The 25,627-nt window shown below is 38.9% G+C and overlaps 1 protein-coding gene and 1 pseudogene across 1 annotated transcript in view; both read right to left on the bottom strand.

Annotated features, from left to right (window-relative positions):
• Positions 1-16,046, bottom strand: part of ikzf2 (IKAROS family zinc finger 2) — a 30,132-nt gene extending 14,086 nt beyond the window's left edge. The window contains exons 1-4 of the mRNA XM_088353035.1: positions 15,963-16,046; positions 10,694-10,783; positions 7,674-7,862; positions 2,704-2,871 (exon numbers count right to left, since the gene is read on the bottom strand). Coding sequence (XP_088209161.1) covers positions 2,704-2,871; positions 7,674-7,862; positions 10,694-10,783; positions 15,963-16,011 — 496 coding nt within the window. The 5' untranslated portion in view covers positions 16,012-16,046. The remainder of the gene's footprint in view (positions 1-2,703; positions 2,872-7,673; positions 7,863-10,693; positions 10,784-15,962) is intronic.
• Positions 16,047-24,076: 8,030 nt separating this feature from the next.
• LOC148352634 (U2 spliceosomal RNA) lies at positions 24,077-24,253 on the bottom strand (annotated as a pseudogene).
• Positions 24,254-25,627: the final 1,374 nt, after the last annotated feature.

Raw genomic sequence — 25,627 nt, 5'->3', positions numbered from 1 at the left:
TTGTTCTGCAGTTGTTTTTCTTTTTCTTTTCTATTTCTATATTTCAGTGTTTCCTCATTTGGAGTGATTTAATGGCTGAAAAGCTAGAGGCCATCAGCTGCCATCCCTATATCCCTATCAGTATAGGTAAGCCTCTCTCAGGACCTTTTCCTCACATGGAGAGTCCGTGCCTTGACATGATCACATTTCATCTCTATCATTACTTATTTTGTACTTATTGTATTTTAACCATTGTATGTCTCGTTGTATGTTAAATGTTTTTCAGGTATTTTTTTGCCTGAAAAGTGCTTTACAAATACATTTGACCTGGTTTGAACTAGAAAGTTTCAAATCAGTGTTCTTCATACTTTATTGATACACTGGTACCAGTTAGATGTCAACTCAAGGTAAGTAGAGGAAACGAGAACAAGCTAAAAGCAGATAGATTGACTGTGTCAAGAGACAAATGTTAGAGAAGACAAACTGCTGTCGAATTCAGACTCAGAAGAAAGTGAAGAAAATGAAGTTAACCTGTTTCTGCAGACTGGGACACCAATGACACATTCAATCAAGAAGAATGGGAACAACTATTTGGTGTATCTGTTGGTGAATCAGACTTTGAAGGACATTAAATAAATATTGTGAATTTTATTTCGGGTTTGTGTTCACAGTTTACATTGTCAATAAATTATTTTATCAAGGCCGCACAATATTCAATAACGTTAGTGACTTACAATGTTTAGTCTGAGCTGAGAAAAAGTGAAACTTAATTCATTGAAAACTCATAGAAAGAATGTAAGTTATTCACATGTGCACATTATACAAGAATATACTGCTTACTCAAAATTGTCATTTACAAAGGCTTATCTTTAAATAATATATCATAATCAACTTTTAATTTCATAAATTATTAGACATTGTCAGAAAATAATTGTCCACGGACCTTTGACTCTTCTACAAGCATTCCTAAAATAGTTTGGAACACCAAAGAGAGACAGACACAACACACGCAACAGGGAAGCACACATACACACAAACATACATAGATATTGTCTTTGGAAACAAAATACAGTCATACCTCTACATCCAAGCCCATTGGGATACAAGAGATTAGAGATATGTCTTTCGGACAGAAACCTTAACCGACATGCGAGAGGGAATCAAAGTTACGAGAATTTCCGAATGCTACTGTTAAAGACAGCTCACCGCATTAGACTTTTTTTGTTTTGTTTTTTACTAGGCTCAGGAAACCACACACATCAAATCTGTTCCTTTAGTGCTCAGGAAGAATATAATTTTATAGCTATTTAGGGTTAACATGCATGCTTTTAGGTGACTGGGAATGGATTTTTCAGTTATTTTGTATGGGGAAAATTTGCCCAGGATGCAAGCATTTCTAGCTACAAGCACATTCCGGTAATGAAACAACTTGAATGTAGAAGAAGGAATGCAGTAGGTCAATCAGAAGCAGTATCAGGATTCGCCTATATCATAAAAAAGGGAACTGCGTGACTAAATCCCGAAGCTCAAAATGACAGCTTTGCATGACCTTGATTTTAGAGATGCAAACGAGGGCAGCACATAGAAATGTTGTCTGATAGGAAAATGGGTGACGGAATGAGTCTCCACCAGCGCTTCTTATTTAACCATCAGTTTCCTCCTGGGTGAGTGAAGTGTGTCCTTGGTTCCTAGCAACAAAGCTTTTGCAGGAAGATGAAAGTGTCTTTACCTAACAGATCAAAGAGTATTTTTGGCCTTTGTCACTACTGTCACGATGTGATGGAATCATCTTTTTATTTAACTCCATGGGTCCAATATACAAAAAACACAATTTGTGCCCTATAATGACTCTGTAAACACACTTTAGTGACAAAACACAACTGTTATTTAAGGTCAACAAAAACATAGTGCCAGAAAACAGACACAATTGATTCACTCGGAAAGAGGAAAATTATAACTTGAGGGTCTGTGGTGAATTCAAAATCCCAAAGGTGAGAACCACCAGGAAAAGTATGTGTGGGTCTGTGTGTGGAGTCAGACTTTGGAATAATTTGCAAAATGAGATCAAAGAATGTCCAACTATCCATGTGTTCAAATTTAAATACAAAAAAAGCATTACTGGTGAAATACAGGGATGAAGAAAATGGGTTATGAGGGAGATTGGAAATACTGCATTTCAAACTGTGGTTAACTTGGTGTTATTGTTGCTATTATTATCAGAACTGTTATTATAAGTATTGTGTTTATTTTAATTGTTATTATCACTGGTGCCGCAGTGACATTATGCGCATTATGATGTTGAGGGATGGTATTGCGAAGATTAGTGAATAAAATATGTGATTATTGTAACTATTATAATTATTGATATCTGACCCATGTAATATATCCATGAGATTTTGTTGTATTGGACACAAGAGGAGATATCTATAAAATGTATTTAATAGGGAAGATAAAGGGATAGGAAAAATAAGCATCTGCTTCTGACTACCCCTTTTCGAACATGTTATGTGACATTATTCTGTTGTTGACTCATTGTTTTTGTCCTGTTTTTATTTTTATGTTCGAAATAAAAGTTTTCATTCATTCATTCATTCAAACACATACACTTTTTCGTTTTTTAATGTTGAACTTGTTGCCAATAAAATATGCCAATGAAAGGTCAAGAAGGTGGGAAGAGCTTGCCTGTTCAACAACAAAACAAAACAAAAAGAAGACAAGTCTTACCAGCATGTGTGCGCAAATGACCCGTAAGGGCGTCACGGCGACGACAGGCGTAGCTGCAGAAGGGGCACTTGAAGGGTTTTTCACCCGTGTGCAATTTAATGTGCCTCAACAGATTCCCTTTCTGAGTGAACGAGACACCGCACTGGTTGCACTGGAACGGACGCTCACCTGAGGAATCAGATATGTGAATTGAGACATACTGATTAAAGGAACTGTCAATTTTGAAAATTAATTTACAACACTGTGTAGACTGATGAACAATCAGTAACGCTGGTTATGGTTATTTAAATAAAACAAACATAACAATAGAACTAAATATTTCAATAATTATAAAAAAGTATACTTTTCAGTGGTGTTCATCTTTCATGGCCAAATTCAAGGACCTCTTAAGACTTTTAAAGCAAATTTGTCTATTTCTTCAGTATGATTTAAAGAATTTCGGTGTGAATCTTTTAATTTACGGATCCCCATACATGTCTGTGATTCCCATATGCATGTTTTAATCATGTGTATGCATTAATCGGGGCATACAATATTAAGATCTTGAGTAAATCGTAAATATATTTGTTTTTGACACAAAAATCTCTACTCATAAAGATGTTGGGTAAAATTACGGTACTATATTGCTTACGTTTTCAGTTGCAGGAAGTTCTTCCCATTCAATTAACCACTGTGAAATGCTACCAAAATTTCTTGCATGCCCGTAACAAATGTTTATGATTGATATGTAATCCTTGCACTAATACACATTTCATAGTGCCCTGATAAAGTGCAGCATGCACCTGTACTCCTGCAGAGGCAATGATGCTTCATAGGGTTCACTAATACCAGCAGCAGAGTTTTTGACAAAAATGTCAACAATTTCAAACATTTACATGCACTTCACCCAAAATCCAAGGACTTTTCAATCTTTGAAAACACAACACAAGGATTTCAAAAACCCGTACGAACCGTAACTGTTCTTTGCAATGCTTGACTTTGAAGGCTCACTTTTAATTAAAAAGTTGCAACATTGATTTACATTTTCTTGACACTGAGCAGGAGATTCCAAAATATCCCCCATTTGTAAAAACAATTTATATAACCGGCAAACAACTGATTCATCTGTATATTTCCAGGCACAAAAAGCATTTGTTGTTATACTGTAACTACAATACAACGTTCCCATGGAAAATCATTTGATCAGCAGGCAGTTGGAAAGGAGAAATGTGATCCTGTGCTGTGACAACCACGGCTGCCGTGGCGTCAACTGGAACAGGTTGCGGGGGATTCCGAGGATATTTTTCCCTGATAATATTTTCAGGTCTGAGTTGTTGCCTTGGGAGAAAAAAAAAACACACATAATGAAAGAAAAGGGCCCCACGCCCTATTTTTGAAAAAATGTCTGACTCATCTTGAGAACAGGAAAAAAGATTTTGAAAAAAGGCCTTGTTTGCCTGTAAATATAATACAATTCATAATAATGCCAGTAATTGGCTTACTAAGTAGGAAATAAGGATGACAAGTTTTTAATGAATTTATTCTCTTAAACTTGAAACATAGGTTGAACGTTTTTTTTTAAGCCAGATATAGCAGTAAACACATATATCAACTGTAATCTAATTTCGCTTTATAGTAAATGTTGACCAAAAGTTGCTCGGAAGAAATGACTCAACATAGATTACAGTTGATCAGAACTGAGCCCTGCGGACGATATAAGGATACCAGTTCGGAAAACATCTCCAAGTTTGGTCAAGATGACCATTCCGAAGCTTCCTGGACTCTTAGATAAGATTCACATTCCATTCGATGTTCATACAAAGTTGACTGCTCTCCTCCACAATATTCCCTGTTGTGATGATTCAGAATCTCATCTCATCTCATTAGCTACAACCCCTTATCCTCAGTAGGGTCACGGGGGTGCTGGAGCCCATCCCAGCAATCATCGGGCAGTGGGCAGGGGACCAGCTCAGTAGCCTAGATGGTAGTGTGCCCGCTTTGAGACTGGGAGGTCGCTGGTTCGCGCCTCGGCCGAGTCATACCTAATTGGTAAAATGGCGGCGCCCTCTATTGGCTGCGGCTGCATCGGCTCGCTACAACGGGTCAGGTGTATCGACATTTCGTTCTGTGTACATTGTTACAAAGAATGACAATACAAAGGAAATTATTATTATTATTATTATTATAACCTGAACTGGTTGCCAGCCAATCGCAGGGCACACGGGGACAGACAACTTGCTCGCTCATTCACACCTAGGGACAATTTGGACCGGCCAATTCACCTGAAATGCAAGTTTTTGGAATGTGGGAGGAAACCAGAGTGCCCGGAGGAAACCCACGCAAGCACGGGGAGAACATACAAACTCCGCACAGGAAGTCTGGAGCTGGATTTGAACCCACGCAGGAGGTTCCCAAGACATGAACTGTGCCACACATGCGCTAACCACTGCACCACCGTGCTGCCCTGATTCAGAATCATCAACCCTTAATCGCCCTTGTCCAATCGCCTGAATTTTAATAGATGTTTTTGAAATACAAACTAAAATTATATCTTATCCTTGTCAGAACCAGAACAGGAGGAGGACCCAGATGCGTAACGTTTTCACACAAGCTTTATTTTACGAGAATGGGGCTGTCATGCGCGTGAACACAAACGCCAGTGATTCGGCGATCGCTTGGCAGAAGAAGTAAGACAGAAGTCCAGCGTGGAAAAACAGGAAGCCAGAGGGCGCAGGACCGATACCAGATACCGGACAGACGGGGTCGATACTGTATAGGACGGGACAGACAGGATTAATACCAGATACATGAGCAGGTACCGTACAGACGAGATCAATACCGGACAGGACAAGACAGACGGGATCGATACTGGAGACTGGCGCAAGGTATCAGACAGGATGAAACAGGCAGAATCGATACCAGATACCGGAGACTGTAGCAAGATACCAGACAGGACGAGACGGACGGGATCGATACCAGACACGGGAGACTGGAGTCAGATATCAAACAGGATGAGATAGATGGGATCGATACCAGACACTGGGGACTGGAGTCAGATATCAAACATGACGCGATAGACGGGATCGATACCGGACAGGATACCGGACAGGGTCATAACACACGTCATGCGGGTGCAGAAGTTAACAGACTGACAAGGGGTGAGTGAGAGCACTGAGCTTAAATAGGAGGAAAGCCAATCAGGCAATGAGTCGCAGCTGGCGCCAAACGGGCGGGGCCAAGTGAGGACAATGGGCAGCCGTGACAATCCTATTGGCAGAAAATTAGCCTCTTTTAGGTGTAACTTTTTTATTTGGATATATTTTCTTTTGTCTGTTTTAGAAAAATGAGAAAATTGGTACCCAAAATATCAAAATTGTCTTAAATGACCTTGTGTGGACCATTTTTAATGTTTTACGTCAAATTGTTTAACATGGGTGAAAATTTATATTTTTTTGCATTAGTAAATTGCATTACTTGAGCTTTAAGACGCAGCATGTACTTTACACGCATAAGAAGACAACCAGAATTGTTTAAATAGAAGACAAGGCGCAAAAGTAGATAATTCTAGTTGTAGAAGGCTCTTATTTTCAGCATAAAACGAAAGGACGCTAGTTTTATGTGCACCAAGCAAATGTTATTTTTTTTAAATTATAATTCACTCCAGAGTTTTTGTCGCAAAATTAAGAGTTAAAGAGAGTGTGTGTATTAATTGACCACTAGACATTGGTGAATTGTGGAGAACAACTGAAGAACTAGTGCTAAAAATCAAAAGTAAGAATACAAACTATGGAGACTCAAAGTGAACACAAACCACTATATTTCTTCAATTTCTTTATTTTGCCCGGCCTTATGGTTCTTTGGGTACCAGTAGCTGTCAGCTCTCTCTAGGTCAGGGGACTGCAGACATGGGACCAAGTCACACATGTGCAAGTCTCAAGTAAGTCTCAAGTCTTCACCTTCAAGTCCCAAGTAAGTCCCAAGTATTTTTTTCTTGGGCAAGTCAAGTCACAAGTCAAGTCCCGAGTCTTAGATTGCCAAGTCCAAGTCAAGTCACAAGTCATAAAAACAGCGACTCGAGTCGACTCGAGTCCAAGTCACTAAGTCTCAAGTCCCCATGTCTGGGGGACTGTAACCTATAGCTTGCGAGCCATATGCGGCTCTTTTCATGAATACATATGGCTGAGAATTAAAATGTTAAAAGTGCAAATCAATGCATAGAATTCTTAATCTGGTAAAGACTGACTAAAGACTGAAAACATTTTTAGATACGTTTATAAAACACTCAACTCAATGAGTCAGTAAAGTTATTTTCAAAGGAGCTGTACAGAATTTGGAAACCCTGATACTCTCTGCTTCCATCTCCTGGCTTAAAGTCATAATTGCAGCCTTAGTCAGCTCATGTATGGTACAATGGCAAGTCAAGTCAAGTCATTTTTACACAGACTATTTTTTCAGGCTATTATTACACCATCCCCTGATCTGGAACCAACATGAGGGCAAGGAAAAACTCAAAAACCTCAACATGAGGAAAATGAAAGAACCTTGAGTTCATTTCTTAAGAGGCTCACGAATAAACTCTTTCTTCTTTTCAATTCTCTTAGGGTTTGTGTTGGTGTTGGAGCTGTACTTGAAGAAGGCCTCTCAATGTTCAAATGCTACACTTACAGAACGAATAGAAAACAAAATCGCGAGGACGAGCATGGTGTCACTCTCCAGCACTCCCTTCAGCCCCCATTGCTCTAACTTAATGTGTTCTGCCCCGAGAGCTCTGATAAAGGTAAGATAAAAGCAGATAGGCGCTGTGAAAAAAAAGGCTTGTTTGGACTAAATTGGGCATTGTTAACACAGAAAATATTTAACTTTCAACTTTTTAAGGAAAACAATTGACACAAAACACCTTTAAAGTAAGGTGATCATTGCAGTAAGTAAGTTACTTTTAGAGCCATGTCATCAATACAGTTACTTTGTGAATTTTTTAAGGTAGCACTGACCATTAGCGTGCCGACTACGTGCATCCACGGTCACGTTTTGTCCAGATATTCCATCCGGAGCGTTACCCGGGCTCCCGGCCATCGACTCTCCCACTGGTGTCCCCTCTTCGACTGTTTGGGGTTCCCTCGCTGGACTGTTGACGGCCTCTTCGCAAGTGTCTTCTTCCTTTATCTGCTTATCACTCAACTCTATAAAACAAAATATAAATTGACTTTCAACACACAATACAACTTGAAATGATGAAAATGTTTAGGAGAAGTAAGGTACACTGCTTGTAACAATAAATGGGAATTATTAGTGGACTTGTCTGGAGGACAGACCGTAACCTGGCAACTGAACGTGTTGGGGCGCTTTAGGATGGACTGAAGCGATGGCGCAAAAAAAAAGAAGGAAGATAAACAGGCTGGTCTGGTTCCTTGCTGTCTCCAGGGAAAGAGGGAGTGTTGAAGGCCAAGATGTTTTTTGCGCCTTCCCAGCAATGGATATGAAGGCAACGATGCGGGTTAGCTGTTGCGAAAAATGCGCGTCTGTGCGTGAAGATATAGACATTCGCTTCTACACATGGCTATGTTCGCTTACGGGTCAAGCAAACTTAAAATGTATCTTAAGATGCTTTCTAAAACTAGCCCATGACCTGGACAAAACTATTGGGACACGCGTCGCTATCAAAAATTAGGTTTAGCCACACGAGAGCATTTCAGTTTTTGGTGGACATGTCAAAAAAAGGTCTGCCAAGCCCGACAAAAATGCATTCTGTCTCAGAAATAGTCCACCGGGGATAACGGATCCCAGCCAGAATCGGTCATTTTCTTTTCGGCATTGCTACTGACAAAAGTGCTTTCAGCCGGTCCCCATTTACAACAATATGCGATTGGGGATAATGGATCCCAAGGAGCCACCTGGCCTGGCAAAGGTTTGCCTGTTCTTACTCGCAGCAGTATGTGATCGGGGATAATGGATTGCAGCTGCACAATTGAAGTGCATTTTAGGTGGATGTAAAGGCAAATTAGGGCCAACAGGCACAGTTCTGAGGTCGTGGGAACCTCCTGAGTGGGTTCAAATCCAGCTCCCGGCCTTACTGTGCGGAGTTTGTATGTTCTCCCCGTGCTTGCGTGGGTTTCCTCCGGGCACTCCGGTTTCCTCCCACATTCCAAAAACAAGCATTTCAGGTGAATTGGCCGGTCTAAATTGTCCCTTGGTGTGACTGAGCGAGTGAGTTGTCTGTCCCCGTGTGCCCTGCGATTGGCTGGCAACCGGACCAGGGTGTCCCCTGCCCACTGCCCGATGATTGCTGGGATGGGCTCCAGCATCCCCGCGACCCTACTGAGGATAAGCGGTGTAGCTGATGAGATGAGATGAGGTTCAACAAAAATGCGCTCTGCAAGCCCACGCTTGCAGCAAAATGTGATCGGAATATTTTTCTACCTGCAATGCGCTGAGGATGCAAAATACAAAGTGCGTAATAGTGAGGGATTACAGTACAGAAAAAATAGTAAATTAAGAGCAAAAACGTAACAACTAAATCCTCTTTTTCACAGATAAAAAAATCAGTGCCTTTGTTAACTACAGTACACGTCTTCCTTTCTTTACACTTAGTATTTGTTTCGTATTTCTTGTAAAACACAAGTTGCCTGCGGTGTTAAATGCCGTCACTATTATAAAGGGGCTCCAATCTTCGCAGTGTGTGAAAAGTGCCTAGACATCAAACTTACTGGTCCAGATGATCTGGTTTTTAGATTTCCGGCAGCAAAAATAACGCCGTGACCACATTTGGTGGTTTAACTACAGCTTCCAATCTGACATCCTTCTGCTCTCCCTTCAGGCAAGTGCAGTCTTATTTAATTTAACCCTTTAAGGTTTGGTCCAAGATGGAAATTAGCATCTGGCATTCCAGACACTTCTTAAAGCTCGCAATTTATACTTCCACTTTAGGAGAAAAATCATGAAAAGGCTTCGTCTTCACGTCGGTATCCTGGCAACAAGGAACGGACCTTGCATCTTTACCTCTGTCTCCTTTTAGTGCGACTGAGTTGAATGTTTCAAGCGGTCATTTGAGGATTACTTCAAGCACTTTCAGCTATTTAATGTAATTCACATTTGAAGCAAATTAGCATTTTTGGAACCCTGAATATAACTCATATATATACACTTACGGCAACTTCAGGTACTCGATTATTAAATGGCAGTGTATGTAAGGCTTTGTAAACACAACTCAATATAAACTTACCAGAATTATCGTTTTATATTTACTTTTTTTTATATAATGGACTACGATAGGGATGTCAAACTCAATTTTGCTCTCGAGCCAGATCCAGACAACCTGCTCTGAGTCAGGCAGGATCAGTAAAAGAATGCCAATTTTTTAGCTTAGTTTTTCAGTATTATGCTTTATCATTCAGTCTGCATTAGTAACATATTATGATCACAAATGACAAGGGATCTTTTCTAAACACTACACATTTATTCACAAACAATGGAGAAAAATATTATTTTTCACATTGAATGTGTTAACTGGTTTATTTGACTTTAGTTGAGTGGATGCAGTTTTACGCCAGAACCAACTAACCACATTATATAAACTTAACACTAACATCTAGCAGCCAGAAAGAGCATTTGGTATGCATTTATCTAAAAAATAATGATTACTTTTGATAGAAATGACCTTTATTTAGTCAGAAATTTGTGGGAGGACGGATTGAATCATTCAACTGGCCATCATTGACTCATGGGCCGTTGTTGAGAAGCCTGAACTGCGACATGTCTTTCTGTAAGGTTACATTTGGTGGAGCCTTTTGGCAACTGATGGCAACAAGCGTTGCGGATCTAGTATAATTGTCCAGCACGTTCCCAGCTTAGTAAAGAACTGATTATATCATTTGGTTGTGGTTGAGGACAGACATTGGTAAGGAGGTGTTGATTTCAGTTAAGGAGGAACGTAGTTACAGCTACAGCTACTCAAAATTAAACCTGACAAAAAAAAAAGAATTGTAATTGTGTATGAAATTTGCTGAACACTCACCACTGGGGGAATTATGACCATAAGCATCATTTTGTCCGTTAGATTTCAACGTTCTCAATTTCTCCTTGCCTGGAGAGCATTGGCCATTACCTGAAAAACAAAGTGAATGTCACTTCCCAAGCACTGGCTACTATGAGTATGAACAAACTGAGTCAAACCAGAACATTGTTTTAAGATCCAATCCATTCACTCCCAAAAAATGTGTCAAACTGTGATTTACTGTACTTTTATTACCAAGCTCACTCAGATGAAATGGCAATTACGAACAGAAAAAAATTGGGTAAAATTGTAATCTTAATACGTAACTGAATCATTTCAAATCAATTTAATCATCTTTCGCACACCATACAAAGTGTATAAAATGGTCTTTTGTGAGCAAATTTGCTATTCTATGAACAAAATTTGGGCAGAGCTGTGTTTTAAAAACTTATGTAGATGACAGTTTATTTCACTTAAAGTAATCATTGATTTAAAGCATTCTGTCAAATCTTCCAATAGTACTCATGGATTTGTTTTAGTGTTTTGTATTTTTGTGTGGATGAAGACCAAAACCGTCGTTTTATGTGGTTAAGGAACTGAACTGTGATACATGATTTTGAATTAATGTGTTTCTGCTTTTTTCTTGGGACACATTAGCCTATTTTCCCCTTTCTAGAGTGGAAATGTGGCTAGTATGTAGTGATTGACAAATGAAGCTTTATGAAGCACTTTTGGGGTTTGACCTCTCTAGTTTTTCTGCAAGATCCATAGGAACAGTATTTGGTTAGGGTTTGGGTTATCTACAGGGGTGAGATGACAGTATAATAAGTGCTTCATTAAGATTCATTTTATTAAGTCACAAATTCATGAATAGTGCTTTAAAGACTTCTTATCAACAGTCAGGGCACTGATAAATATCGGCCTTAGCAATTTCATTTTAAATTAGTACAGCCAGATGACAAATTGGACGAGAAGAGGAAATACAGTAATCAATAAAGTCACTGAAAAGGGACAATAAAAACGTCAAAAAAGATAGACAACCTACAAGACTTGTGATAAAAGAATGTATTGACTTTTACATCCCAGGTGAAAAAAAACAATTAACACTGATAGAAATTCTTTCAGTTCAGAGGGAATAAAGGTCAGCAGTGCTGCATTGAATGTCTACCAATGCCGCACAAATTGTCAACAAATACAGTTTTCTTAGCCGCAGTTTAAAAAAAGCCGGAGAGTTTTCATCAGGGTCTGCATCGGAGTTAACGCCACTGAATGCATAAGGAAGCCAAGCGACCTTATGTAACTATGGAAGCCGAACCTCCAGCAAACATGGGTCGGATTGCAAGCCCTCGGAGTCTTGGGCCATGGATAGCCTGTGTCTACTCGCAGGGAGAGCCAACCAAACCCTTATCCTCTTACAGCCTCCTCCGTTGAGGTCATAGAAACAATACTGCAGCCAAGCGCACCCAACTGACCCAATAAACAGCTGAGAAACTAGTGCCAAATGGAGGTTTTAAAATGCACTATGTATTAAAATAAGCAGAAAAAGTAACAGAGAAAGCATTTCATGAAGAGAGAGTTTGAGGGGGATGACAGATGCCAATGACACAACCCTCAGGTCTGGGTTCGGGTTGCAGGACAGAGGAAATCTCAGGTGACCACGGTGAGTTAAAATCCTGTCATGATCCAGTGTGGCTGGAGAAGTGAATCCCATAAATAAAAACTCTAATTAGGAGTTAAGAAAATGAATTGTTGTATTTTTTTGTGTATAATGCGCATGTTTTAACTTAAAAAAAATAATTTTGGGTATGCATTGTATAAGCGGTTTTACGGTAGTTTATCACCGTGTTCGTGCAATGATTGACCAGCTCAAAAATATCGCTGACCACAATCTCAAAGCATTAGATGCAATGAGAATTGAACCTAGGTCGTGGTTGTGAGAGCACCAAAACTTAACCACTCGATCACCAGCGACATTGATGATTTACAAATAGACATTGTATCTTATCACATCATATTTAGTCACAGTACCAGAGATGAATGTTAAACATGAGAGAAATTACACTGACACTGAAATTTGTCCTGAAAGATATAAATGAATGCAAAGAATCTGACTACAAAGGACATTAAATACATACAAAATGTTATGTATTTGGCTCATAGTTTACATTGTCAATGAATGATTTTTATCATGGCCGCACGTCAACGATGTTTGCCATTTACAATGCGTGTAGGTTGAGATGAGAAAAAGTGAAACAAAATCGTATACCTAAAAATTAGGGTTTCGGCTTATACATGAGTGTGTTATACACATATAAATACAGTATTTACAGAAAAGGAATCGGTATCAGATAGTGTACAGCACATATGTCAAATCAGGCCCATGTGAAGGTTTTCTTTGACCCGTGTGATGAACTTGATTGATTATTGTATCATAAACCAGGAATCGTGTGTTCCTTTTCATTGGACGTTCCTTCTCCTATCACTTTATTTCATTAAAGTTTTGGATATGATATAAAATTGCTTTTATGTTTTTGTGTAATATTTGCCCTCATGTAGGTTTTAGATCAGGTGATGGTGTAATAATAGTCTGTGGTTTGCAATAATCTGTGGTCTGTGCAGCCCTTTGAGACTCTTTGTTATTAAGGGCTATACAAATAAACATGACTTGACTTGACTGGTTTGTTCGATTTGAACCAAATTATGTTCAAATATAAAATATAGGCTACTTAAGGTCACTGAGTAATACCAGCATCTTTCAAAGAATGTTAATATAATGGAATTATTTACATTAGGAAAATCCTATTTTGTCCCTGTTGACAATTAAAGATGACTGACTAGAACCATAAGAAAATATTGTTTATATATCTGATCATATTGGAATATATTTGTTAGCTTTGCAGTCATTTCAATTAGGTTTTCTAGACCATATGCATCTTTTTTTTAAAAAAACAAAAACATTAAAATCAGCCTGGTCCTCTGCTTTTTAATTTGGGGCTTCCATCCTTTTGTCTTTGACACCCCTTGAGCACAGTAACAGATCAGCAATGTTCACAAGAATCTTGAGAATTCAAAGGTATCAAAGCTACCCTGGCAAAGGCTCGACTAGATATCCCTGCTAGATAATCTCTCATCTCATTAGCCGTACAGCTTACATGTTGTAACTGAAGAAAATGTAAAAGTATGACAACGCGGCATTGAATATTGTTCAATACCAAATGTTCTAATTGAACAAAATTTAAAAGGATGAGGATGCAGGGAAAATACTCTCCCGTGGATGAACTACTGCATTATGTTCTAACACCAACCAGTTCTAACAAAACAAAATATGAAAGTAAAAAAAGGCCGGAAATGTTGGAATAGCAACTTGTCCCAATTGAACAAATAACAAAGGAAAATGATGCAGGGAACATCTCATCTCATCTCATTAGCCGTACCGCTTATCCTCATTAGGGTCGCGGGGGGGCTGGAGCCCATCCCAGCCATCTTCGGGCAGTGGGCAGGGGACACCCTGAACTGGTTGCCAGCCAATCGCAGGGCACACGGGGACAGACAACTCATTCGCTCATTCACACCTAGGGACAATCTGGACCGGCCAATTCACCTGAAATGCATGTTTTTGGAATGTGGGAGGAAACCGGAGTGCCCGGAGGAAACCCACGCAAGCACGGGGAGAACATCCAAACTCCGCACAGAAAGTCTGGAGCTGGATTTGAACCCACGACAGGTTCCCATGACATGAACTGTGCCGCACAAGCGCTAACCACTGCGCCGCCGTGCTGCCCCGCAGGGAACATAACCTCGTATAAAACAACAACGTTATGTTCCAACACCAACAGGTTGTAACAGAACAAAACATGAAGGTTGACAACACAATTCCCACGCGTGGACAGAACAATAACATGGAATATGTTGGGAGATTAACTACCTGTTATTGAACAAAATGTAAAAGAGGAACAAGGGATATGTTGGAATCAGTGTTCTCCCTCTAAGCTGCACTCGTGCGCAATTGCGCACTGCTCGCACATTCTCAGCGCACAAGAAAATCTAGCCAGCGCACAAAAATGGGGGCTCAAAATTACTAATTAAGAAGCGACTCAAGTCAAAAAGTACAGTGCATGAAGGTAAAAATACACGGGTTCCCCTGACGTGGTGTCCTAAATGCGGTATTTTGAAGTCGAGTCGAAGGAGAACGAAGTTGAGTAAAGTTAGTAAAGTTTGTCGGGCAACCGGCTTCTTCGGCTCGGCTCACTAAAAGGAACCGGCTCTTTCGGGTCCTAAACGTCTCTTCGGGTTGTTTTTGCTTCTTTAATCCTAACATGACCAAATATTATGTAAAATTATGAACAAAATGACTTAGAGGAAGGGGGGAATAGAACAAAAAAAAAAAAATACCAAAATGAAAAAGTAGTGAAAAGCTGAGAAAAAAAGAAACAAAAGGAAGAGAAAAAAGAAAGAAAAATTTAGAAAAAAGCCAGAAAAAAAGTAAAAAGAGAACAAACAGAAAAAAGTAACAGCTCGGAAAAAAATAAACACAATGAGATTTTTTTAAAGGAATTTTAAAAAAAGAAGAAAAAAAACCACGGAAAAAAGAAGAAAAAGTTTGTGTTGCATTCAAATAATTTCCAATTATATCAAGTGAATCTTGTTGCCAACATTGTACTTCCACTAAAAAATGTGCTTAAGTACAGTTCTGTATCTTACAACCGACTAAATAAGCCCCCAAAAATGTTAGTATTATGCAACAAAATATATCAGGAAATAAAAATAAATGGATATCTTGTGAAAGAATTGTAAGAACAAACGTCGTTTGTAGGCCGTACAACCTTTGCAATAGTACAAGAGTCAATTCATTCAAAAGAGAAAAATAAAACCGGAAACTCAGCAAAATGTAACTTGATGTCAAGTTTTGGACATGTTTGATAATTAATTATCTTGCCACACTTGGGATTATGGTTGCTCACTGTTGTTTCAAGCGCTGCTAACTTTGTGTGAACGCTCAGACCCGTGGAAAATTAGAGGGAACATTGGTTGGAATACCAAATTGTTTTAATTCAGCAAAACACAAAGATGAAAGACTTACGGATAAAACAACAACGTTCTTCCTTTCATTTTCCCAATGTATCGAACAAAACATGAAAGGAAACATTACCACAGGTGGACAGAACAACAGCGCAGAATATTTTGGGTCACAACCAACTTGTAAGTGGAAATAACGTGAAAGACAATGCAAGACATATATTCGCACATTGATAGAACATTTACGGGAATACTATAAAATACCGAAATTTACCATACAAAAGGCTCGATCGATGAGCAATCAGTAGAGACATCGTGATCATGAGGAAAGAAGGTACAGAGAGAAACAATAATCCAACAAAACTTGGGAAACTGTGAGTGCCCTTATACACTCCCAAAGACTCTTTGTGACATCGTATCTTTGAGGAAAAACCTTGTGACATCAAATCCTTAAGACATCAAAAGGCAAAATCACATTGAAAGCACCAAAACACAGAACATGGCAGTGCAGGAAGAACAGTACAAGGCAACAACATGGAGGAAATCTATTCAATTTGGTAGAAACAGGAGAAACCATATTTTAACCGTTTTGTTTTGGTATATTTTAAATAATTTCTCGATTCATATATGAAACTACAAGTGTTGATACGTTCAAACAAAGTTATTCTTTTACATTCACAAACATTGTGCTATTATTATAACTTAGGCCAGTCTCTAAGTACTACATTTTAAATGTATGTTGTTGTTTTTTTTTGTTCTGATAGTCTTTTTTTCTCTTTAGTCTTTTACCACATGTTGACCCGGAACTGCCATGTCCAATCTTGTTACATATCATGTTTCACAACGTTGATATTAATGACAATAAAGACAATTCTATCCATCCATTCATCTATTAGCTGCACCGCTTATTCTCAGTAGGATTGCGGCTGTGCTGGAGCCCATCCCAGCTATCTTTGGGCAGTGTGCAGGGGACACCCTGAACTGGTTGCCAGCCAGTCGCAGGACACACAGAGACAGACAATTCGCTCGCTCATTCACACCTAGGGACAATTTAGACCGGCCAATTAACCTAACATGCATGTTTTTGGAATGTGGGAGCAAACCGGAGTGCCCGGAGGAAACCCACGCAAGCACAGGGAGAACATGAAAGCTGCACACAGGAGGTTCGATCTCATGACCTCAGAAATGTGCCGCACACACGCTAACCACTGCATCACCGTGCTGCCAAGACAATTCTATTCAATTCAAAATTTGCACGCATCCTGTATTGGTATTAAAGAGAGCGTGTGTGTTATTTGCTCACGAAACTTGAATTGTGCAGTGCAACTGAAAACAAGTGCTAAAAAGAACAAGGAATAATACAAACTACGGAGACTCAAAAAACCCAAAGAGCAGCATTTTTCTTTTCATTTTTGCCCAGCTTTTCTTGAGGTTTTTGGCAGTTTTTTTACCAGTAGCAGCAAGATACAGCAATTATTATTTTACTGCCGTATAATACTGAAAATGCAATGTACGTAATAGACAATTACAAACAAAAAACAAAATTATCTGCCACATAAAGATAATACGTATACTTTTGTCCAATTTAAATTCATTTTGTTTCTGTCATTATTTTTTCTAATGTGCCAATATCACAGAACGTGCTACCAGTGATAACAAAAATAAGTTATTTTATTTAACTGATTCATATCTGACTAATAATAATTTGGGCCTATATTTATAAAAACAAAAATTATTTTTTTTGTCTATATCAGTGAAAATAGGTGCTAATCAACTTTCTGAAAAAGTGATATATTTCACCTTACCAGCATTTTTATCTCCATTGCATTGAATTAATTAAAACAATAAATTTATGGATGAAGGTGGGTATGCATAGGTCAACACTAGGTGGTGCTGAAGCTCCTGCCACGTTTTTTTTTCTTTAGCATTTCTTTGGACTCATGACAAAGGCACACTAGTATTTGTTAGACTATCAACAGGCTTGCACACAAACACAACGTCTGTCACGACACAATTTATTGTCCTGTTTGGTCGGGATGTGGTTTTTCCTGTCAACTGCCCCTCCTCCCTACAGTCTTCTTCACACACAAAACACAAACACTACTGGTCTTTCAACAAACTTTACTGATTATAGATAAACCTGGTGAAATCAAAGCATTCCTCTCTGAATCCAAATCTGTACTCCTGAAATTCAATAACAAATTTCCGATCGTGTTTTAGTGTAATGTTAATTTTTCAACACAAAAAGGACAAAAGGAGATTCCCTAACACAATGTAATTCATTTCACCCTGGGGCTACAATCAACACAATCACCATAGAAAAATGTCTAGGTACTATTCACTGTGTCCTGACTTACAGTTCCTGTCCGTCTGACGAAAAACAATGAGAAGATTCACTGAAACGGCGGGAATACACGTCAACAGTGGAAATCCGAGTCAGAGAGTTGAACTGGTTTTAGCATTTCCAAGTGCTAAATTCCACGAACAGCATTTAATTAGAAATATGGAACCCAATAAAGTTATTTGGTCTTAATGACGAGTCCCGCTTTTTAATTAAGGATATTTTTTAGAGGGCCACATAGAACCAATTCAGGTCTTATGATATATGAAACTCTAAGTGAATAGTATAGCGTTAGACACATTATATTACGTTTATGCTCATCATACAAAAGAAGGAAATTTAATAATATTGTGGGAAATACAAAAGAATTTCAAATGCAAAAGTGAAGAATACATGATAATTAAGAAAAAAAAAATAAAAAAATAATAATTTTAAATAAATATAAATAAAAAAACCATCAAGAAAAAGTTAGTTAATTCATTTTCTGAACCACTCATCCTCACTAGAGTAGCGGGAAGGACCATAATGATAATAACAATAACATTAAATTGTGCCCGGAGGAAACCCACGCAAGCACGGGGAGAACATGCAAACTCACTATATATATATATATATATATATATATATATATATATATATATATATATATATATATATATATATGGCGCCGCAGTATGCAGTGGTTAGCGCGTGTGCGGCACAGTTATGAAGTTACGTGATCGAACCTTCCTGTGTGGAGTTTCCCCCCACATTTAAAAAAAAACCATGCATGTCAGGTTAATTGGCTGGTCCAAATTGTCCTTAGGTGTGAATGAGCGAGTGAGTTGTCTGTCTCTGTGCGCCCTGCGACTGGCTGGCAACCAGTTGTGGGTGTCCCCTGCCCACTGCCCGGAGATAGCTGAGATGGGCTCCAGCACCCCCGCGACCCTACTGAGGATAAGCGGTGCAGATAATGAATGAATGAATGAATATATATTCATTTATTTTTATTTTTTCTATATTTATATATAGTCCTGCTATTGGCTGGCAAACAGTTTAGGGTGTCCCTTGGCCACTGCCCGAAGTTAGCTGGGTGAGGATAAGCGGTGCAGATAATTGATGGATATTAATACATACAGATCCCTTAATCACATGGGTCGTCGGGGCATCAATGACGAGACAATTCCCGGACGTGATAAAATTGCAGGCAGCGCCCACTGGTGATTAGCTTTTCTTTGCACTCTTCAGACTTTCCTGATCAATTAATTTTTAATGTAACGAGCAGCTAAAGTTACGAGCTGTCATATTTGGTTTTGTGGCCAATTGTCCGCCCAGCTGCTTGACCGAGCGCTTATACCAGCCTATCAAAGTTGTGCACAAACGTCTTGCAAACTTTGCCCCGTATTTATTGGCTGGTGCCGTTAAAACCTTCTTCTGAATGGCCGATGCTGTTGAACCCTAAAATGTGAGAATGTTGGTTGGCCAAACACTCCATCACTCAAATAACAAACTGGAACTATACTCTTTTAAAAAAATGTTTTGTGGTTACACTATCGTGCAATGTCACATCGCGATATCACGCGGCATTGGCTCAGGAGGTAAAGCGCTCGTCTTGGGATCAAGAGGCCACAACTTCGATTCCCGGCTCCTCCTAGTTATATGCCGAAGTGTCCTTGGGCAAGACACTGAATCCCTAATGCCCCCGATAGCAAGTAGTTGCCCTGCATGGCTGGCAATCGGTTAGTTGTAAAAGGTAGTGTGTAAAAAGGAAAAGTGTGAAGCATATCGTAAAGCGCTTTGGGAGGTTTTCATTGACTTGAAAAGCACTATATAAATGCAGACCATTTACGTTTACATTACATTTTGGTTAATCGTGCAGCAGTCCTGATAATCTTGTAACGTGACCATACCACTGAGGATTCCGTCTGCACACAGTTGACAACAGTCAATGCCTTTTGATGGTGTTGAGCACGGTTTCGTTTGTCACATGGGCTAAGAAGTTAATAACTAGAAGTTTCCTGTAGCATCGCATCTCCATTGCCTGGATTCTCTTTTCCAATTTTGCTGGGAAAGTCCATGTCTCGCAAGTGTAGAGGAAAATAGAAGTAACCATCACTTGTGTGAGCCTTATCTTTGATGTTACTGTTCTTGTACCTCCAGATGAGTTCAGGTGTGGCAAGTGCGGCTGAGGTTTGAGTTATCCTGGTCATGATTTCTGGTTCTGACCCCTCTTCTAATATGACAGCTCCAAGATATTCAAATTCGGTGACAGGTTTTAGCTCTCTGTGGTTGATGGTGATTTTTGTGGTTATACCTTGGGGATTGTTGGTCATTACTTTTTTTTTTTTTTTCCTGTGTTACTTTCCATTACATACTGACTTGATGCTTTGTCCAGGCGATTGACCAGATCTATAAGATCTATATGTTTGTCTCCTGCCAATCTGGTGATATCATCAGCAAAACAGAGTATAGTGAGTATTGTGTCCTACAATACTGCCTGTATCTTTGTGCTGTTCCACAGCTTTGGACATGACCCTCTCCATGAAGATGTTGAATAAAGTTGGAGAGAGAATGCAGCCTTGTCTAAAGCCAACTTTGGCTCTAAACCACGCTCCAATGGCACCATTGATCAGTACTGCACTGTTGGCATTGGAATACAAGTCTGAACTAGTTTCTGGCCCATGTTGTACTTCCGCATAGTGGCCCATAAAGCGGCTTGCCATAGTGTCTTCTTGAAATCAACAAAAACCTGATGGAGGTTTCTCTGTTGTTGAAACTTCTCACATAGGATGCACGGATTAAAAATCGGTTCTGTAGTGCTTCTTTCCTCCATGAAACTACAGTGTTTTCAGCCTGTGGTTTCAGTCTGTCCGGAAGACCTTTAGCATAACTCTACTTTTATGGCTGATGAGACTGATGGTTTAGTAGTGAAACACATTTGAAGGTTTCGCCAATATTTTTTTTTGTAAGTCCGTCACAATACTAAATACAAAAGTTTCCAGGAATAATCTGGAGTAGTCTTCTCGTACAAAAACTATTTGTATGAGATTCTATGTTGGCAAAAATCTCATCACGAATAAGGAAGAACAAAAGCTTGACTATGATAATTGTATTTGTTCTCTTTTCACTGCTCAGTACAAAATGAGTACAGTAATATCAACAATACATCAATGATTAAAAGAACAATAAATGGCATCTTGCCTCTGCGTGTTTACCAGCATGCTTTAAGTCTGTGCCATCAAAAAAAAAAAAAATACCAGTTTATCTCTTCCTGCTCAGCAGTTTCCTTGTTTTCTGTAATGGGCATGTAAGGAATGCAAAAAAGGAGAATTGTGACAATCTTCTCGGATCACTTCCATGTTTGCTCCATCAACAGGTTTCAGGTTAGGCTCAAGGGAAGAGATTTGGCCCGCCACAGCATTTGATAAGGACTTCAAAAATTACTTAGCTATGTTGGTGCAATATTCTTGACATCAAATGTAATTTGAAAATTAAACTTGGAAAGTTCTGCATTGATGTGAATATCTAAAAAACGTACAAGACTTGGAAGTAGTCTGTACATTTAAATCGGTATTTAAAATAGTTACCATGCTAAGGATGATTAGTTTACATGGATTGAAGTGGGGGGAACTTACTAGCCGTGTAGCCATTGGGTGTCTCCATTTCCAGTCCTTCGGTGCTGCTGCTGAGGAGAAAAAAAAAATCTTAAAATCACTAAAACCTTTTTGTTCCCTCCTCTGGGATTGTTCTGTTATCATATCAACTACATACTAGATTAGTAACAATAACATATCTAAAAAAAGTACTTGAATGGCCGGCCATACACATTTTCATTTCCATTCCCAGAGTTCATTCATATTTTGTTTTTTTTAGTGAAAACGTGTTTTGTTAAAAAAAAAAGTGAAATCCTTGTAATTTGTATAGCCCTTAATGATAAGAAGTCTCAAAGGGGAGTACAGACTACAGACTACTATTACACCTCATCAGTATCAAGTGAATTAATGAATTAGTGTATTGTGTTCATGTAATTCAAGTTGAAATACACATTTGGTTTTTAATCTCTAAAAACAACAAAGAACTAATTTGTAAAATTACTCACATTTAGAGGTAAATTTCGATCCTAAAAAAATCCTGTCCGACCCGACCCGGCTTGCAGGTATATGAGCCTGAAGCCGGCAGAACCCAGCCGATTAACTTGATTTAGGGGCCGAGCCCGGAGTAAACCAGAAGCTGTACTTCGGCGCCGTGCGCGCTTCAGCTGAAGTTCACAGCTTGGGGTTTATTTAGGGCTGAGTCCCTCAAATCAAGTGTGCAGTTTGAAGTACAGCGGTGAAGTAAACGGTTAGGCCAGGTTTGGGTCAGGTTTGGGACTGGGCCCAAGATCTTACCTCTACTCATAAGGAACCAACTGAAGTTTTAAAAATCCGCTTGACCCTCTACTTTAAAAAATATTTTCTTTAGCTTCTAGTATTAAAAAGCTTTTGCTCCAGCCTACATTTTGGGAACATGATTATATATTGTATCATTGTATTAAATTGAATTGTCTTTATTATCATATTAACATTAGAAACCATTGTATGCAACACGATTGGACATGTAAAATACTTTAAAGAGAAAAGACTCTTATAAGAACATCTTTTGCAACAGAGTTCAACGAGAGAGCCCGAGATATATTCATAGTGCAGTGTGCATGAACGAAAAGAATACTGCATCATAACAATAGTGCAATAAAAAGAAGTGCATTAACATTTAGCAGCAACACAAAGAAACCAAAATAAGTCACATGGTATATATTTTCGAACCTTTGTACAATAACATTGGGCAACAACAATAATTAAAAATAAAAATAAGTCACATGATGTTTTTACAGTTTTGTGCGCCCAATTAGGGTCCTTGTTTTGAAGGAGCTATAGCGCCTAAAAATACTGCTACAGTTATTATATCTATATATGTACAGCTGTTTATGTGCAATGGTCTGCAATATTTTGTTGTTTCTTTTTGTTGAACACTGATTGTTTCTTTTGTGCTGAGCCCAAATAAAAAAAACACATTCAAACAAAAAAACAAATACAGTTCAGCTGATATAATTACCTTCAAATGTCTCCCCTGAGCAAAATGATTTGTCAATTTCGGTCCAGGACTCAAGGACGAGATAGAAAGTCGTCTCCCCCTCCCTACCCAAAAATCCAAATCACTTGTATTCCCTTAAATAATGCAAAGAAACTCTGCTTCGTTGAATTAAAGCAGTTCAAGAAACCCGGCCAGGAAGGTGATGAGAGCAAGTTTTAGCTATGTGTGCACGAAAAGTTCTGGAGAGCATCTTCCTTCAACGCAGAGTGCTCGGAAGTGAGGAGTTGAGAGAAGAAGTCGGGGTCGGACCCGACTTCACCTGAAGCGCGACAGGGACGACGAGAAGGGAAGAGTCACCGTGCGGTTGAGAAGGAAAAGAAGCAGAGGGATGGATCAAACTGGATCCACCGGTTCCAAAGGAATTAGCCATCGCGACAGGGAGCACCCAGTTGCTTTTCAAGGGACTGGAAAATCCGTTGCTCAGCTTGAGTGGCTTGCTGAAAGAAAAGCCGGCCAGCAAGCCTTGGTGGTGATGTGACTCAGCTCATGCTGGAAGGAAGTGCAGGTGCGCTTGCTGCACGGTTGTTATTGGAACTTGTATTGAAAGGACGCATGCGGCAATACAAGACACAACATTAAGGACATTTCACTATCAGGATGAACAATTGAAGCTTGATGAAGCACTTTTACTGGTGATATACTGTATCCATAATATAGTTATTTGTATTTTTTGTAACTAAAAAAATAACTCGAAGTTTGGGTAATTACCATAATTGGGCATTAGTTAATCAGTTGAAACCATTGGGTACAACGGGATCAGACCCAGGTCACAGTGATGAGAGGGGTTTTTAAGGGTTATTGATCTATCTTCGTTATTCATTATCCATTATCCGTTATCGGTCAGTTCATAATACGCTACAAAGCCTAGGAGCCGGGACACTTACTCTCAGCCAAAAGGCCAAGCTAAGGTCCTAGCCCTAAAGCCTTGCTGCGATCATTGCGAATGCACCGTTCCCGGAGGTACTGCAATACCGGGCCGATGCGTGGAGTGGACAGAGCAAGCTCATATTCCATCTCCGAAATGCAAAAATCAAAGGTTGTCACACCTTTTCAGTCATGGTACCAGAGATGATTGTTAGCGAATGAAGAGAACAGAAATTTATCCTTAAAGATATATACAAACAGGAAAAAGTATGATGAGGTAAACAACTCTTTGGTGTATCTGATGATGAATCAAACTTTGAAGGACATTAAATACAATGTATATATTATGTTGGTATTGTGTTCATAGTTGACGTTGTCGATAAACGATTTGAATCATGGCTGCACATATTAATGGTTTGTCCCTTACAATGCTTAGTTTGAGCTTAGTTTGAAAAAGTGAAACAAAATTATGTATCGGTTTTTAATCAACAATAAATAGGGGAGCATGTTATACACAAGCGAGCATTACACACAAATAAATACGGTGTGATTTTTTCTCCCTTTTATTACCCCTCAATAAAAAAACACAAACTCCCCATCAGGCTTTTTCATATGACCAGCTAAAAGTTCAGTCAGTCATTCATTTCCGGAACCGAAGAATTATTCTGATTTTTAATTTTTTTCAATTTTTTTAATTGCATTTCTTTTATTTTGATTTATATTTTGGGGGGATTGTTTAATTTTCAGATTTCATTTAATGATTGTCTTTGTTTCTGTAATTTAATTTAATCTATTAATTATTGTAGTCTTTCATTCATTCATTGTCTTTAGAGGGAGAGTATGGAATGTTTGATCAATAGCTGTATGGTGTTCTGCAACTGGAAAACAAGTGTTACAAAGTACAAAGGAAAATACAAGTTATGGAGACTTATTGTGACTGAAAAACACAATTTGTTTCCCCATTTGTTTTTCTTTTTGCCCAGCCCATCACATGGCTGTTGGTTTCGAGGTGTACCCGGACCAGCAAGATGGCAGACAATCAAGTCAGCTCCCTCTAGGTGAGCCTCATGTGAAGTAAAATGAATACACATTTTTGACCAACAAGTATAAACTCATTCGAGTATAAATACGTTGTCATAAGCCTTGTCCTTGAGTGCCAAACAAAACAATATATTTTTTGGTTTTATTTTCAAAAATATATATTATAGGGCTTAGGAGCTGTTGATCAGTAAGTATCAAGCCTCTGGGAATTACTTCAGTATTCTAAATCACCATTACATGGCAAGAATGGTGGTGACCATATATTTGTCCAAACATTGAGGACACCCCCGTTAGTGTTGCTTTGCTCCCTCTATTTAGTAATTGAGATTGTGTGGGCGGCACCCGAGTGACTGAAATTGTGTGATCACGTCACAGGAAACATCAGATACTGAAAACTTCTGGCAAAGTCCATGCATCGTTCATGCATAACTTGTGTGTTCTTGCAATAAAATGTTAGTCTGCAAGTAAAGTGCCCTTGTGTTTAAGGAAAGCATTTCTTAGATATTGAAGGCATCACAAATGCAAAAAAAGAGCAGCAAAATCAAAGTTCTTACCTGAAGGAATTCTCCAAAAAGCGTACACGG

Source organism: Urocampus carinirostris, chromosome 14 (assembly GCF_059441175.1).
Source record: "Urocampus carinirostris isolate Australia breed hairy pipefish chromosome 14, RoL_Ucar_1.0, whole genome shotgun sequence".
Lineage (NCBI taxonomy): Eukaryota > Metazoa > Chordata > Actinopteri > Syngnathiformes > Syngnathidae > Urocampus > Urocampus carinirostris.
Note: the sequence above shows the minus strand (reverse complement) of the source record. Positions and strands in the feature narration are given on the sequence as shown.